The sequence below is a fragment of the Pelophylax lessonae genome, assembly GCF_965119305.1.
Source record: "Pelophylax lessonae genome assembly, chromosome: 10".
NCBI lineage: Eukaryota > Metazoa > Chordata > Amphibia > Anura > Ranidae > Pelophylax > Pelophylax lessonae.
Window position 1 is genome coordinate 97281402 of NC_138777.1, and position 16581 is coordinate 97297982.

The window sequence follows — 16581 nt, forward strand, 5'->3', positions numbered from 1 at the left end:
AAGAGCTCACTTCTGTGAAGGTGAGCAGTACGATCTAGGCATCTCCTAGCAACATCCTGGGAGTTTTCCCATCAGGCTTCATGAGGTATGTAAATTGACTAAACTACATGTGTCAAACACAAGGCCTGTGGGTTGAATCTTGCCCGTCAGGCCATTTCATGTAGCCTTTGCACCTCTCCTGTAGCGGCGACACCCCTCCTTGTCTCCGCTCCCACATTGTCTCAGCAGACAAGGCAGCAGAGAGGTGGACAGAACTCCTTTGCCAGACCTTGCACTTTCTGCTTCCCTGCCATGCCCCCAGCTTTTCCCTGGTAGCAGCACAAGGTAAGGGGGGTGCACTGTGATGTAAGGTCGGGGACTCTTGACTTCTGACGGTGGGGGGGGGGGGGGGCTCTTGCCATCTGTTGAAAGGAGGGTGAGGTGCTCTAGACATCTGCTTATAAATATTATGAGAATACAATCCAATGCCAGTTGAGAAGAAGGTTTGCACACCACTGCTACCCTGTTTCCCCGAAAATAAGCCCTACCCCAAAAATAAGACCTAGCGTGATTTTTGGGGATAGCTGCAATGTAAGGCCTACCCCGAAAATAAGCCCTAGTTAAAATCCTTGTAAAAACATGTAATCTGTTTTGTAAAAGGATTATATAATGTGCAGTGTGTCTCCTTTTCTAACTTGTTTGTGGAAAATAGATTATTTACAGCGCCGCTTACAAATGGAGACTCACTGGATATTATATAATCTTTTTACAAAACAGATTACATAATTTTACAATGACTTTAACCAAGGTTTATTTTTAGGATTACAGAATGTCATAATGCTGACTCCTGAGCTGACAGGGGGAGAGGAGAAGAGAAGACAGGGGACACAAAAACTTTTAAAAAAATATTTTATTGTTTTATTCCAGTTTTTTTTTTAAACCTAGAGAGGGGTAAATGACACAGCACAAGGACTGTGCTGTCCATCATGCTTTAAAGGATCAGGGTGTATTTTTTTCTTTAAGGGTTATAACCACTTTAAGATTGTCACTGTACATACCGTAAATAAATAAGACATCCCCTGAAAATAAGCCCTAGTGTGTTTTTTGTAACCAAAATTAATATAAGACCCGGTCTTATTTTCGGGGAAACACGGTATCATCCACAAGAAACTTTATTGGAGACTGCTTAGACAGGACACCATGGGAGAACTATGTTCAGTCTGAGCAGTCTCCAATAAAGTTTCTTATGGATCATACCAGGGGTGTGCGAGCCTCCTTTTCAGACTTGCAATCATCTGCTACAGGAGCATGAGTGGGCTCCGTGCCAGTCTTCACCTGTCTTTCACAGCTTAAGTCATGGGTGTCCAACTTTTTTGGCTTCTCTGGGCCACATTAAGTGTAGAGAAATTTTCTCAAAACGCATATAAAATATATACTGTAGTTAAGGTATATTAGTAATAAAACCACTGCCGCGCCCTTCCCACGCCGATGCACCACCCCCCAGCACTAAATTTAACACAACTAGAGGATGATCAAATGAAATGTAATCAGTATACAGAGGTTTACTTCTTCTGAGAGATATTAAAGGAGCACTCTAACCACCATGACCACTTCAGTGATTTGAAGTGGTGATGGTGGTAGGAGTCAGAAACTCTGCACATGCTGGGATATTTACAGTTATATGCTGGGGGATAGTTGCACCCCTAGCACATATGACTTAGGCAGCCAGAAAATGTCATGTCCTTATTTATACATGTATGAACAAGGACATGACATATTATGACAAAACACAACTAGTTATTAAAAAACATATTACACACGTTAATGTACATACCTTTTCTACTTATTTTGCAGACCACTGGTGGTTACTGCTTGTGGGCAATGCTTTTGGTTACTGCTGGTGGGTAGTGCTGGCAGTTACTGCTGGCGGGTACTGCTGGTGGGAAATGCTGGCAGGTACTGCTGGTGATTACTGCTGGCGGGTAATGCTAGAGGGTCGTGTTGGTGGGCACTGTTGGGGGGTAGTGTTGGTGGGTAATGCTGGTGGTTACTGCTGGTGGGTACTTCTGGCGGTTACTGCTGGTGGGTAATTCTGGCGGATAATGCTAGTGGTTGCTGCTGGCGGGTAATGCTAGTGGGTAATGCTTGTGATTACTGCTGGTGGGTAATGCTGCTGGGTAATGCTGGCGGGTAATGCTGGTGGGTAATGCTGGTGGGTAATGCTGGTGGGTAATACTGGCGGGTAATGCTGGTGGGTAATGCTGGCGGGTAATGCTGGTCATGCTGGTAATGCTGGCCATGACATCGGGTACTGCTGGAGGAAGCAACGGCTGCAGTGGAGAGCAGAGCCGCTGCTTCCTGTATGGCTCCTGTCACAGGCGGAGTGCATTTCATATCACTCCGCCTGTGACAGAGCCGGCCTGGAACTATACAGGAAGCAGCGGCTCTGTCACTAACTGCAGACATCTTAAGTCTCCTGCGGTAGCCGGAAGATCTCACAGCACTTGTGGGCCGCAGGTTGGACATTCCTGTCTTAAGTTATTACTAAAACCAGTAATAATCGAATGCAGAGGCATATTTTTATTATGATAAAGGGTAGATATGTTTAAATAGTCTTACAAATACAATCAGCCGTTTGAGGGCAACTATATTGCCGGTGTGGCCCACAATGAAATCGGGTTTAACACCCCTGACCTACACCTATAGCAGGGGTTTTATTCAATTTTGGTCAATGCTGCACAGCTTGTTTTTATCTACATATGTTCCTTTATGCATAGGCATTTATTTTGTAAAGGTGAATTATGCCTTTAATGCTAGCACTGGAAGATATGAAATGTTAAAACGAGGGCCACCTGTGTAGGAAAAAATCGAATTTGTTTCCAAAAGAGGGGCTGTACCTCCATAATTGGATAGAACACAGTTAGGAGCTCGTTTTATGTGTGTATACCTTTTTTAACTATATACTTACCTTTTCCAGATGTTTTCAGGCTGGTCAGTGGACAGTCCTCTTCCTTTGTAGAATCATCTCCCAGTGGTGGGTGGTCCTCAATGATGCAGAGAGCAGTGCTGATGTGATGTCAGCCTCAATCTCTGCATCAATACGCTGCAAGTGCAGGGAGCCATGGTAACACCTTCTCAGGTTCATAGGTCCTGCATATGGATATTCTCAGTCAGTCCTGAGTATATCCTCAGTCTTTTGGATTAATTCATGATGGACATCATTCATCTTGGAAGACTGAAGACATTTTGTGGTGTATTAGAGAGTAATAAACCAGGATAAAGGGGCTGGATTTTGCAACTAGAGCGTTTTTTTAATTTATGAAACCTCCATGGGGATTTTGATTTTTCTTTTTTTCTGAGAGTTTGGGATTTAAACATATGTAAAAGACCAGCTGAGATTGCTCTAAAGTGGGTCATAAACACTAGAGCAGGGGTGTCAAACTCAATTTCATCGCGGGCCGCATCAGAATTATGGTTGCCCTTTAAAGGGCCAGTTATATCTGTAGGATTAGATGTCCCACGCCCCCATACACCCTACATGAGATGTCAAGAACCCCCCCACCATCAGAAGTCGAGTCACCCAACCTTACTTACATTACAATGCACCCCCTTACCTTGTGCTGCTGCCAGGAAGAAGATGCAGGTGGATCTGGGAAGAAGTACAGGCTCTGGAGAACCAGAGGAGGCCTGGAGTCAGCTTCCAGAGTCTGCTGAATGCTGAGACCAGGGGAGGCAAAGGCAAGGTGGTGTTGTGACTGCACAGAGATCTGTAGGAGGAGTTCTGCCCTCCTCTCTGCTGTGGACTTCTGAGAAGGGAGGGGGTGGGCAAAGAAGAGCCTTTCTGCAGCTGCACAGAGAAGTGCAGGATCTGGCAAAGGAGTTCTGTCCTCTCTGCTGCTGACTACAGAGACAAGGTGGGGGCAGAGACAAGGGGGGTGCAGCAGCTGCAGGAGAGGTGCGAGGGCCACATGAAATGGCCTGGGGGGTCTGCGTTCGGCCTGCGGGCCTTCTGTTTGACACCTGTGCACTAGAAATTGAAAAACTTGAATTGCAGGCACAATACAACCACCTTTATGCACCTGAGCCAACCAGAGCATCACTAAATACAAGTGCTTGCATCTGCTGACTATTTAATATATGTAGTCACGGAAATTTAACCAAAGTCCATGGATTTTATAGGTACAACCACACCAGAAAAAATAAAATACAAAACTTTCATTCAAGTTAAAGTGTTACTAAACCCAGGAGCCTGTATTCACTATACAGTATCTGGTCTCCCACAGTACAAAGAACATGGACATGCAATTATTTTAGTAAATATAAACTGCTAAATACCATTTCTCATCAGCAGGATATAGCAGTCTTGTGACTTCTATCAGTGTCTGGTTAAAGCTTGTAGGAGGAGTTTTCATTCTCCTCTGACTTCTCCTATGAGGTTGCAGGACTCCTGACCCTACAGACCACGAGGAAAAAATAGTAGAGGGCTCCACCACCATTAGTTTAATGGTGGTGAAGTCCTCTACTATTTTTGACTCATTGGGGCGGATTTACCAAAGGCAAATACACTGTGCACTTTGCAAAATGCAGTTGCACTCTCCAAGAGCAGTTGCTCCAGAGCTTAGTAAATGAGCAAAAGCTCTGCTGACTTCCATCATCTAATCATGTGTAACCAAAAATGTGTTTATTTTTCATTTTCCTTGCACGTGATTGGGTACTTTTTGCAAAGTGAAGGTGAAGCTTTATCTGATTTACTAAGCTCTGGAGTAACTGCACTTTCAGAGTGCGACTGCACTTTGCAAAGTGCACAGTGTATTTGTCTCAAGTAAATCAACCCCATAGTCTGTAACTCATCAAGCTCAGTATATACTCTTTAGCTTGGTCCATCACCATTAATGACATATGGTGCATAATGCTACTTTGCTTTTAACTTGCATGGTTTTAACTCGCTATTGAGCTTTAATAAAGTTTTGTATTTAATTTTATCTAGTGTGGTTGTGCCTATAAAGTCCATGAACTGCAGTTCAATTTTTATGACTACATATATAGAATCTTTTGGAACGTGGCACTGTTATTTCATTAGGGTTGACGGGGGTCTATTGTGCCTCCCAAGACCCCCCCATCCATTCTGTTTCTAAATTTTATGCTGACTGTTCAAATTTAGACCTGTTATGTGAGGAAGTCATGCTGCAGACATTTCTATTGCTGGCCAATTAAAGAAAAATAATGCTTTTTACATTTTTCTTATTGCTATTTACCCCAATAATGCTTGGTTGATGATGTCTGAGTGTATCCGATAGATAGATATGACATGCCATATCAAGATTTTGCTCCATTGCCCTGTTGCTTTTATCTATGTCTTTAATGGTACATCATATCCTTCAATGTATGCCATCTTAAAGCAAAATTGTAATTACAAAATAGAAAGCAGAAAAGTTCCCTGCAAAAGAAAAAGGTATAAATTATTTGGCAGGGAATTGATTTACGGTAATCTTCACTGTCTTCAAAAGCCCTGGCAGCTGAAAAATTCTTGCCCCCCAAGCCATTTCCTATGTTAGGTCCTACCCCTGTCTGCAGTGCCAGACAAGGTCAGCTAGAGCCCAGGGCAAACATGTTAAAATGCGACCCCCCCCCCCCCCATGTATGAGTGTTGTGTCAGCAAAAATCCCCCCCCCCCCAAAAAAAAAAAATAGACCACTAACCTGCATGCCTAGCCCCTAAGCATAAATTCCCCTCTTCCCAGTACAATTATTTGCCCCCCCCAAACCCCCCAGCACAAATTCCCCCTCCCCAAAAAAGAAAAACACCCCTCCCAACACAAATCCTCTACCCCTAAAATGTCTCCCCCGAGTACACATCTCCCCCCCCAGCTTAAATTCCCCCCCAATCTCCCCTTCTAGCACAAATCATCTTCTTCTCGTCCCCCCAACACAAATCCCCCTAAATCAGCACTGTTAGCACACTTACCCTCCATATCCCCCTCCTAGAACAATACTTACCCCTTGCCACCCCAAATTCCCCCTTCCAACACAAATCCCTTTCCCCCCAATTTCCTTTTGGCGCCCCCCACCTTACATGATACCACAGTGCCCTAGGCAGCCGCACCTCCTGCGGACCCCTTGTCCCGGCCCTGCCTGTCTGCCATTGCTATTAAGCATAGAGTTGACACTAATAGCTTGAAGAAGATTTCCCACGCGCAGCTCCCTGATCTCCTACATAAGTGTTTTTACATACTGTCCTCAGCTATCCCTATTTCACACACACATCATTAGAGTACTCACAGGGGGCAATTCTATAAAACATTTATAACTCATTTCTCGTGGTGTAGATGTAATTGTAAGCCTAGCACCAAATTAATGAAAACACTGGGACATTTTCATTGTTAGTACTAATGCCTTTGACAAATTCATGTAGTTCTTATTTGTGATACTTTTACTGTATGGCGCTATTGTTGCAACAATGGAAATGTCAGGGATAAGGAAAGATGAGGTAATTAATAACTCTTTCATGTTGGGGTAAATTGCTGATTGTGCTTCACATGTAATTATTGTGTTGTAAATTTGAGACATTTCTATGTCAAAATTTGTCTTTAATTCCTCTGGAAACTGATATTTGTTAGGTTTCCATTACTCTTCCAACTACTCTAAATAGATTCCCTGCTTATAAAACTCCACCATATCACAGGAGAGATGCATCTCACAGTTCTGAGCTGTGACAGACTCATTGCTGATATGTACATGAATCTTTCACAATTGCTGGCATTTGTTGCACTACCATGAGATAGATTTTTAAAAAACATCTGCAACACTTTTTTTATGAATTCCAGGAATTGTGTCTCTGCAGACATATTTATGGTTGCAAACACAAGAACAAATAGGGTTCTGGACCTTCTAAGAGTCGCTGAAAGTGTCACTGGGAACACTGGCTCAGATTCGGCATCACTCCATAAAACAGGGACCCCCCCCCCAGCAACAGGGAAAAGACCCAGAGCTGAGAATCCACATACTGTACATACAATCCAAAAGAGAATGCCAAACAAACGTCCAAAAGTCCAAAGATTTTATGATAAAGTTAATTTCTAGAAGATAAAACCAATGTGTTTCAGGGGCCAAACATACCCCCCCCTTCATCAGGGCTTAGGCATTTTGACCATTATAGTGCGTCAGTATGAGACTGTCTACATCGCAGGGGCATAAATAAGGGGGGAATAGGGGGTCCAAACCCCCTCAGAGCATCCACACTCAGCTCTGATAGTTGTTGTGCACCCAAAGCACTGCAGCTGCCAATCCTGCTACCTGTCAGAACTCACAGACAGGCCCAGCTCCAGTTACTGTACATGACAGCTGAGGGGGGATTTCTCTCTGAAATGCCTGGTCTGGTGAGGGGATTTTACAGAGCGGGGAGAGCTGTAATGGGGGCAGAGATCTGTACTAGGAGAAGGATCTGTACTGGGCAGGATCTCTATTGGGGGAAGGGAAGGGGGCGATCTGTACTGGAGGGGAGATTTTGGCTTGGGGAGGTACATTTTTTATTGTACTGTCTCTTGACTTACGCGCTATGCACTCCTGAACCCTGCGCTCTGTGTGTTACACACTCCTGAACCCTGCTAGACTCTTGCCTCTGACAGTAATTAGGGAATATTTTTAGGTACAATGACCTTGTACACAGTGAGTGGGCTAAAGTTTTAGGCACCTCCCAATGTAATTGCAATCTTGTCACACCCACAATTCACCTAATTAATTTCCTCTAGAAGCCAGGGGCTGAACCTCCCCTTCAGGAAAACAAAGTTATCTGCAACCTTACTCTCTACATAGTATTGGTAAATCAAACAAATATCCTGCAGTGCTGCAGGTTCCATTATAATACCAATGCCTATTTTTGGCTCCAGTTCTTTGGTTCTCTGACCCAGCTGTTCAAAGAGTGGATTATGCTTACAGATTTTATTATATGCAAGACAGAGATACCTTGTGTGGGTTTATCCTCCCCTCTTATCTTATTTCAGAGCTTTATTTTTGATACTTGGAGGGACTGTTTCTATCTCTTGGAATTCTTCTGCCTTGTTACTAGTTAGGTACTTATTGTTGAGCATCAGTGGGGAACCATACAGGCTTCACCTTTTTACACACAAGCCTTGCTGCTTGGCCCCTTGATTACCCATCAGGTTGGTCTCGGCATTTGCCCGGTAGGCATCTATTGGCAACAATTTCCAGCACTTTGGTCCAACTCTACTTCATTGATACTGTAGAACTCATTTCCACTCCATGAAAAGCTGAATTTAGTTCTGGAAACACGCTGGGTTATGGGCTGTCTCCCCCCCCCCCCCCCAACAGTTCAATATGTTATATTAGTTGGACTTTTTTGTGGTAGAGTGGTGGTAAACTTGGGACAAAAAGAAAACTTTTCCGCTGCAAGGCAATTCCCTTGATAAAGTCACGAGGTTGTGACGCAACGCGTTGGGAGGAGCCGGTGAACGGGACTTTCGGTCTACGATCGAGACCGGAAGCGTCGGATATACCGCATCGGCGGTTCTACAACGCTGTGTTTTTTACTGTGATTGTTTATATTTTTAATAAAGTACTACTTTTATACTACTACACTATGAGAGCCCCCCTTTCATTGTCCCTTGAATGAGCGAGATCCATACAGGAGGACCACCATCTGGGACTAACATCCTTAAAGAGACGGTGCAGAACACTGACAGCAACCCCCCTCAACAGAAGTGAGAGGTCTCCGCTCTCTGGCCCCTGGGAATTGGGAGAAGTAGAAAAGGATCGGATCTCTATTCTACCTTTGTGGAGAAATACTAGGTTCCATCTCCCGCCTTCAGCCAGTGGTTTACATCACAAAACGCTCATTTGAGTGTTTTTGGAGGTGAGCGGCCATTACACTCAGATAAGGATTTAGCTCACCTGGGTGAATACGCTGTCTCTACAGACAACATTTTAACCACAAGAGTCACCACCTATAGAAAAGAAGAGTCACCAAAATCACTTTATTCACCTCACTCTATTGTCAGCACATCACTTATTGCATTATTTTGCACTTTTTGAATGATTGTTCATATATATTTATTCCTGGATTTTATATTGTGTATTTTTATAATTGCATTCATTGCTTTCACTCTGCCTCTTTCATCATCATTATTCAGTGGCACGCGATTTTTAGCCTGTTCATTGATTGATTGCACTTGTTCACTTTATAGCACACTCAATTGGTGGCACCATTTTCATTATCATTAGGTATGTTTTTGATATCACTGCACCCAAGCACTTTTTTCATTTGTTTGCATCTATTGCCAATATTGCTTCATAATTTATTTATTGTTCTAATTGCCACAATTATCACACATCTGTGTTATATATTACTGTGCCCCTTGCACAGACAATATCTCTATTGTTTACATTGGGATACCCTGACTGTGCTTCTCATCTCAGCACCAGTTTGTAGTATCATACTATTCCTTTACCTTCATTAGGAGCGCCAATTTATTTTATTTTTCTTCATACTTTACTGATAGTGGTGACAGTATAAAATTGGCAGCACCTTTTGTAGTCTTCTATCATTCCTTTCACCTTTTTTCCTTATTTTGATGAGTTCTACTTCTGATATTTATTAGTCCAGTCAAATACAGTTTATTCCATTGATAGCGCATTGGTTCCACCCTCTTGCATAATGTCATAATGCTAGTATGCATTGCATACTAACATATTATAAGAGACTTACCTTAGAATGAAGCCATCCAGCGGCGCTGTCACGGCTGTTAGGGCTTCTATCTTCATCTGGTCTATCTTCCGGGTTCGCGGGCTCCGGGCGTCTGATTGGCCGAGCCGAGATGATGTCACTCCCGCACATGGAAGTCACTGTTTATGGCACAGACCTCTGAAGGAATGGCATGGTATGCTGTTCCTTCAGGGCGCATGCGACGGTGATGTCACCGGCTGCTGCTCCGTGGAATATCTCCTAAACGATGCACGTTTAGGCGATATTAACCTTACCTACAGGTGAGCTTTATTATAAGCTTACCTTTAGATAGAAAGGGCATACATGACTGTACGACCACTTTGATAATTTACTACAAACATTTATATATATTAGTACAATCAATGTACAGTATATACAGGATTGGGGATCTGACATGAGTGTAATTTACTACCTATGATGAGTTCATACTTTGCTGATATTTTTCAAACCTTACTTTTATTCAATAGTGTAACAACAAACAGTTGTCTGGGTACCTTGAAAGTCCACTGGGCGTGTGTTTTTAATTTTTGTTTGATTTCAACTAAATTTAGGATGTGGTACCCTCTCTTTATCCTTACTCTTTACTAATGGAATTGCATAAAGTGGCCCCGAACCACCTCTTTTTGGGTCCCCCGCAGGTGCTCCTGGCTCCTCCGCTCCAGCAACTGCCTCCGACCATATAAAGCCGCTTTCTATGTTGGAACTTGTGCGGGATCCCTCCTGAGCCTCACTGTCTGCATCTGTAGACACAGAAAGTGTCACTTGGCCCCGCCCCCTCATTCCCTTGTCACTGGCTTTGATTGACAGCAGCAGGAGCAATGGCTTCCGGTGCCCCAGCAAAGCCAGTGAGGCCATAAAGTGATGGGAAAGAAGAGCTGTAGCCAAGCACAGCGTTGGATTGATGAGGGCATGGGTAAGTATAATGGGGGATGAGGGGGGATACTGATGCCTAAACATTTTACCTAAATGCAAGGAATGCATTAAGGTAAAAAAAATATTTAGGCTTTAGAACTACTTAAGGGGAAAAAAACTTCTATTGTCAGCCCCCCAAAATACTCACCTGAGCCACTGGCTCCTACTGCTGTCAATCAAATCCAATGACGAGGGAGCAGGGGGCAGGGCCAAGCCGCACCGTGTGTCTCAATGGACACACAGAGCGCAGCTCTGGATCAAGCCCGCACATGTGTCACCACAGGAAGCAGCTTTCTATAGTGGCACACAGAGAAGAGAAGGTCTCCAGAGTGCCAGTGGTCACTGGAACAAATATTGAAATTAAATCTTTCTAACAGGGCTTCTATCTGTGCTGTGCACTGGAGGTCCTGTTTGTGCTGAGAGCATGCTCACTTGGTACCCTCAGTATTCCCAGATAGCAAGCAATTGTACTGTAAGTTTGAAGATGACTTGCTAAGCTATTGCTAGACTTGCCAGGCTTCACAAGTTTGTTGCACAATTGCTGCAAGTCCGCATTGCATGACTACAGATTAACTTTCTATGCAAACATTCTTCAAATTTCCTGCTAGTTCTGGTTCAGTTATGTTGTGCAATAGTCATCCCACAACAGGACCTACACCCCACCTACAGGGATCACTGTAGCTTAATTTTCATGCTGTAGACTTGCAGAGTTCTTGCTGTAGTCTCATCACTGCAACTTTGCTCATACTAGAGACTTGCTGCACAAACTTACTACAAATTGGAAAAGTCTCGACTAAAACTTGTGCTTCGAGTGCTCTACAAAATTGCCAGTGGAAATGTCCAGCAAGTTACCAGACTTAAACCACTTGCCGACCGCCGCAAGTACATATACTGCGGCGGTCAGCCCCGGCCAGGCAAAGTGACGAATATATACGTCACTAGCCTGTCACCGGCTTGTGAGCCAATAGCGGGCGAGCGCGCGCCCGCTGAGGCGAGCGCCCGCCCTGGCTCGTTCCCTAACAAGTCAGTGCGTGTGACCGGCGGACCCGATGTCCGCCGGTCACTCGCGATCGTTCGCCGGGAAGGGAGAAAGGCAGGCGGCTAATGTAAACAAGCCGCCTGTCATTCTCCCCTGTGTAAAAATGGAGATCAGACGGTTCTACTATGTAGGACCGTTGATCTCCGTTTTTACAGTAGTAGCCATGTCCCATCACAGTTAGAAACATGCCCCTAGGACACACTTAACCCCTCCCTCTCCAATACAGTTAACCCCTTCCCTGCCAGTGTCATTTTTACAGTAACAGTGCATATGAATAGCACTGATTACTGCAGTAATGTCACTGGTACCCCGAAAAGTATCAAAAATGTCAGTCAAGGGTCCGATCTGTCCGCCGCAATGTCACAGTCCCGCAAAAAAAAAAATCGCAGATCGCCGCCATTACTCGTTAAAAAAAACACCAAAAATGACAAAAATCTTTCCCTTTGTTAGTAAACGCGATAACTTTTGCGCAAACCAATCAAAATACGCTTTTTGCGATTTTTTTTACCAAACATATGTAGCATAAAACAAATTGGCCGAAAATGTTAAAAAATTTTGATTTTTACATTTTTTTTTTTGGAATTTCATATAAAAAAATTTGAAAAATATTGTTATTTTTGCAAAATTGACGCTCTTTTTTTGTTTATAGCGCATGATCAAAAAATCGCACAGGTGATCAAATACCACCAAAAGAAAGCTCTGTTTGTGGGAAAAAAAGGACGTCAAATTTGTTTAGGTACAGTGTCACACGACCGCGCAATTGTCTGTTAAAGTCATGTAGTAAATAATCGCAAAAAAAACCCTGGTCAGGAAGGGGGTAAAGTGGTTAAAATTCAACACTGCCACAAATTTGTGGCAAGTTATCCTTGCTATCTGGGTTGTGACCACGCCATCACTGACAGCTCCTGGTCACTGTTTACAATTATGAGCTGGTACGGCGGGCTCTTGATAACTGTATATATATAAGTTGCGCTAGAAAGTGAAAAACATATGTGATTATGTAATAGAGTCCAAAATAAAGTCCATGTATAAGTAAACAGCACGTCTGACGAAATTTTCTGTACAGGTACCGCTTACCAAAGGCAAATGATATATGAGCCCAAAAACTTCAAGGGGTCCACAGGAACCAGATGTCAATCGGACTCCGTATTTCTGAATGGATCTCCTCAGTGTTGGGTATTCATGTGAAATTTAAAATGAAAAACGCCATAGCGTAAAACCACAAATAAATTGAATAAACACCCCGGGTGATAGGAATGTCAGAAAAGTGCTAGAGTAGTGATGGTAGAAGACACAGACACCTCCAATCCTGTGAAAATACTCCTTACCAGAGTATACATGGACTTTATTTTGGACTCTATTACATAATCACATATGTTTTTCACTTTCTAGCGCAACTTATATATATACATTGTTTTTAAGGTGATAGTCACACTTGAAGTTGCAGCTCCACATTTATTTAGTTGGTTTAGCGCAGTTGTTTACATTTTCTTTTTACTCTTGATAACTGTGACAGCCAATCAAAGTACTCACCTGACTGGGGAGCACAGGAAACATATCATTTGTTTAGATCTGGCGGCAGGAAGGGGTTAAAGGGGAAGTTCACCTTTACAGAAAAATGTAAAGGTGAACTAACAGCGGACACCCTCCTCACCCCCTACTCCCCCGTGTATTTACCTCCCGGGGACTGAGCTGTGAGCCCCCCTGCAGTGGCACCAGCGGTTTGGTAATGGCTCTTCTGCCGTCTCTTCATTTCTGCCACAGACCACATCAATTCTGATTGGTCAGGGCTGGTTACATTGATGGTGCTGACCAATCAGAATCAATCTGATTTGTCCTTGAAATCCTGAAGTAGAAAACGATGAAGATCTGGGATTTAAAATTCCTGGACTGTTGATGCTGCTGCAGGGGTGCTGAAAGCTGGGCGCCCCCAGAGGTAGGTACAGTAAGGTCCAGGAAGGGGTAAGATGAGTATCTGGTGTTAGTTCACCGTTACATTTTTCCTTTAAATGTGACCTAACCCTTTAAATTGTTAATAAACCCAGGATCATGCATTCACTATATCTGGTCTTCCGCAGAAATGCAATTATTTTAGTAAATATAAACTGCTAAATACCTTTTCTCATCAGCAGTATATAGCAGTCTTGTGACTTCTTTCAGTGTCTGGTTAAAGCCTATAGGAGGAGTTTTCATTTCCCATGACTGTCCTATGTGGCTGCAGGACCCCTTACTCTCTGTTTGGACAGTGCTGATTGGCCCTGTGCTGATCACATGCACCCTCCCAAGAAAAAAAACTTTCTAGCAATACACACCAAACTGAGCATGTGCAGTTTGTCCCCTGGCTCTGTTCTATCAGGAGATGGTTTGGGGATTGTGGAAGAAGGGGATGATCAGAGAAGACAGGATAAAACAGCCTTTTTACACAATACAGAGGATTAACCCCTTAGGTTCCACAAGGAGTATAACAAGTGCGCTTTACTGCATATACAGACCGATTTTACTGTTGTGGGTTTAGTAACACCGCTGGCCTTTTTATTTTTTTTTGTGAACCTGCAAGTTATGCATCGCATACTAGCACATTATGTTAAACCTACCATAAAACGAAGCCCTTCTGCACCGAGAAGTAAGTGCTGCAGGGGCTCCGGTCTTCACCCGTCTTGCTCCTGGGTTCACGGACTCCGGCTCTGTTACTGGCCGGAGCCGCAATGATGTCACTCCCAGGCATGCACACGGGAGCCGCTGTTTATGGCACATGATGACTCTGAAGGAACAGCACGGCCAGCCGTTCCTTCAGAGCGTATGCGCAAGTGATGTCACTGGCTGCATGTAATGCGAATATCTCCTCTAAACACTGCATGTTTAGGAGATATTTACACTACCTATAGCTAAGCCTTATTATAGGCTTACCTGAAGGTTGTCTTTAATATTGATTGGACCCTGGGAAAACATTTTCTTGGGCCCTCCCAAATTCACTTATTAACTATTTGTGAGCTCAAGAGGCAGCTGCTTTTGGATCCCATAACAGTGACTGGCAGCTGCCCCTTTTGGACTGGGTTAAAGATGGCCCTGATTTACCTATAGGTAAAAGCATGGAAGTTTACTTCCATTTTAGGCAAACTTTTAGTGCTGGATTCAAACATATGCGATGTCAGACATTGCATGTGATTCGGAGCGCACTGCTCTGCAAACCACATGCAATGTCTGTGCGTTGTGAATTCAGCCATACAGATTGTATGGCTGAATTTGCATTGCATTCGGACCAAAGTCGCACAGGACCTTTTTGTTCCGCACCAGAATCGAATTGCATGGGTGTTCACACCTTTGCGATCCAATTAATGTCCGAATTGACAGTTCGCACTGTGATATGCAAACTGATCTGGTTGTGTCGTTAACTTTGTATTGACACTCCCAGCGATTCCCATATGGCAGTGTGAACTGCCTGCGGGTCAGGTGTGATGTGCAGGGTTCCTGCATCGCATATGTGAACCGCCACTTAACTGCTTACTACCCGCCCACCGTCAAATGATGGTGGAGTGGTGCAGCTATTGTTCTGGGACGCCGTCATATGACAGTGCACCAGAATGGCCTCTCTCGTGCGCCCACGGGGGCATGCAGTGCAGCGATCGTGCCCGCGCCTTGTCCTAGCAACATGTCAATGACATGACTCTTTACCCATGTGATCGGCTGTGTCCAATCACAGCCGGTCACATATAAATGAGGAAGTGCTGTTTATCAGCTCTCCTCGCCTCATACTGTCAAAGTGTGTGGCGAGGAGAGCCGATCAGTGGCTCCTCCTCACAGGGGAGACCAGGACACGTAATCAGGGCACTGATCATCAGTGCCCTGATTACAGAAAAGTGAAAACAGTGCCCATAGTGCTGTCAGTCAGTGCCTGCTCATCTGTGCTGCCCATCAGTGCCGCCTCTCAGTGTCCATCAGTGCCACCTCTCAGTGCCCATCAGTGCCGTCTTTCAGTACCCATCAGTGCCGCCTATAAGTGTGGCATATTAGTATCTCCTCATCAGTGCAACCTATCAGTGCCCATCAGTGCAACCTATCAGTGCCTATCAGTGCCGCCTCATCAGCACACATCAGTGAAGGAGAAAAATTATTTATTTTCAAAATTTACTCACAGAAAATAAGAAAAACTTTTTTTTTTTTTTTTTACAAAATTTCCTTTTTTTTGTAAGAAATAAAAAACACCAAAAGAAAGCTCTATTTGTGTGAAAAAATGATAAAAATGTTATATGTGTACAGTGTAGTATGACCGCGCAATTGTCATTCAACGTATGACAGTGCTGAAAGCTGAAAATTAGCCTGGGCAGGAAGGGGGTGAAAGTGCCCGGTATTGAAGTGGTTAAAGTTCAGAGAGGCCGCTGTTGTGAAAATATATACAAAATCAAAGCTTATTTATTAACATTATTATAATAATAAAAGCCAAAGTAGGGAAGAAGACTCGTATTAGGCAAAACAAATTTACTGTAAGCCAGCAGCTCGCAATAACGCTACGTAAGCACCAGCAAGCCTCCACAATGCTGTAATCCTCTTGCCGCGCATGCGCCATGAGAAGGAAGCTCCTCAGCCCTAACGTAGCGCGTGCGACTCAGCAGTAGCAGCACGCATGTGTACGAGTGAGGTCATGCTGCATGTGCGCATGCGCCCTGTTAGAGTGCTTGTGTCGCGGGAGAGACTGAGAAGATGGCGGCGGCTGTAGAAAAGATGTAAGTGAAGCAAATGGGAGAAAGTGAAGTGGGGAAGTGGGAAGGTGGCGGAGTTAGTGGAAGAGAGAGGCGGCCGTGAAGGCGGTTGTTGTCGGGCGGGAAGGCAGGGTTTACCTCAGAGAGGGAGTGGAGAGTGTGTAGTCCTGAGGCAGGCTGGGACATATTGTACTTCTTGTAGAACTACAAGGCCCA

General features: G+C 44.1%; 1 protein-coding gene across 2 annotated transcripts in view; it reads left to right on the forward strand.

Annotated features, from left to right (window-relative positions):
- Positions 1-16275: 16275 nt before the first annotated feature.
- The window catches only part of DPF2 (double PHD fingers 2), an 80393-nt gene continuing 80087 nt past the window's right edge, over positions 16276-16581 (forward strand). For both annotated transcript variants that reach the window (XM_082270933.1, XM_082270934.1), the window contains exon 1: positions 16276-16389. In XM_082270933.1, the coding sequence (XP_082127059.1) occupies positions 16367-16389 (23 nt within the window). In that variant the 5' untranslated portion in view covers positions 16276-16366. The remainder of the gene's footprint in view (positions 16390-16581) is intronic.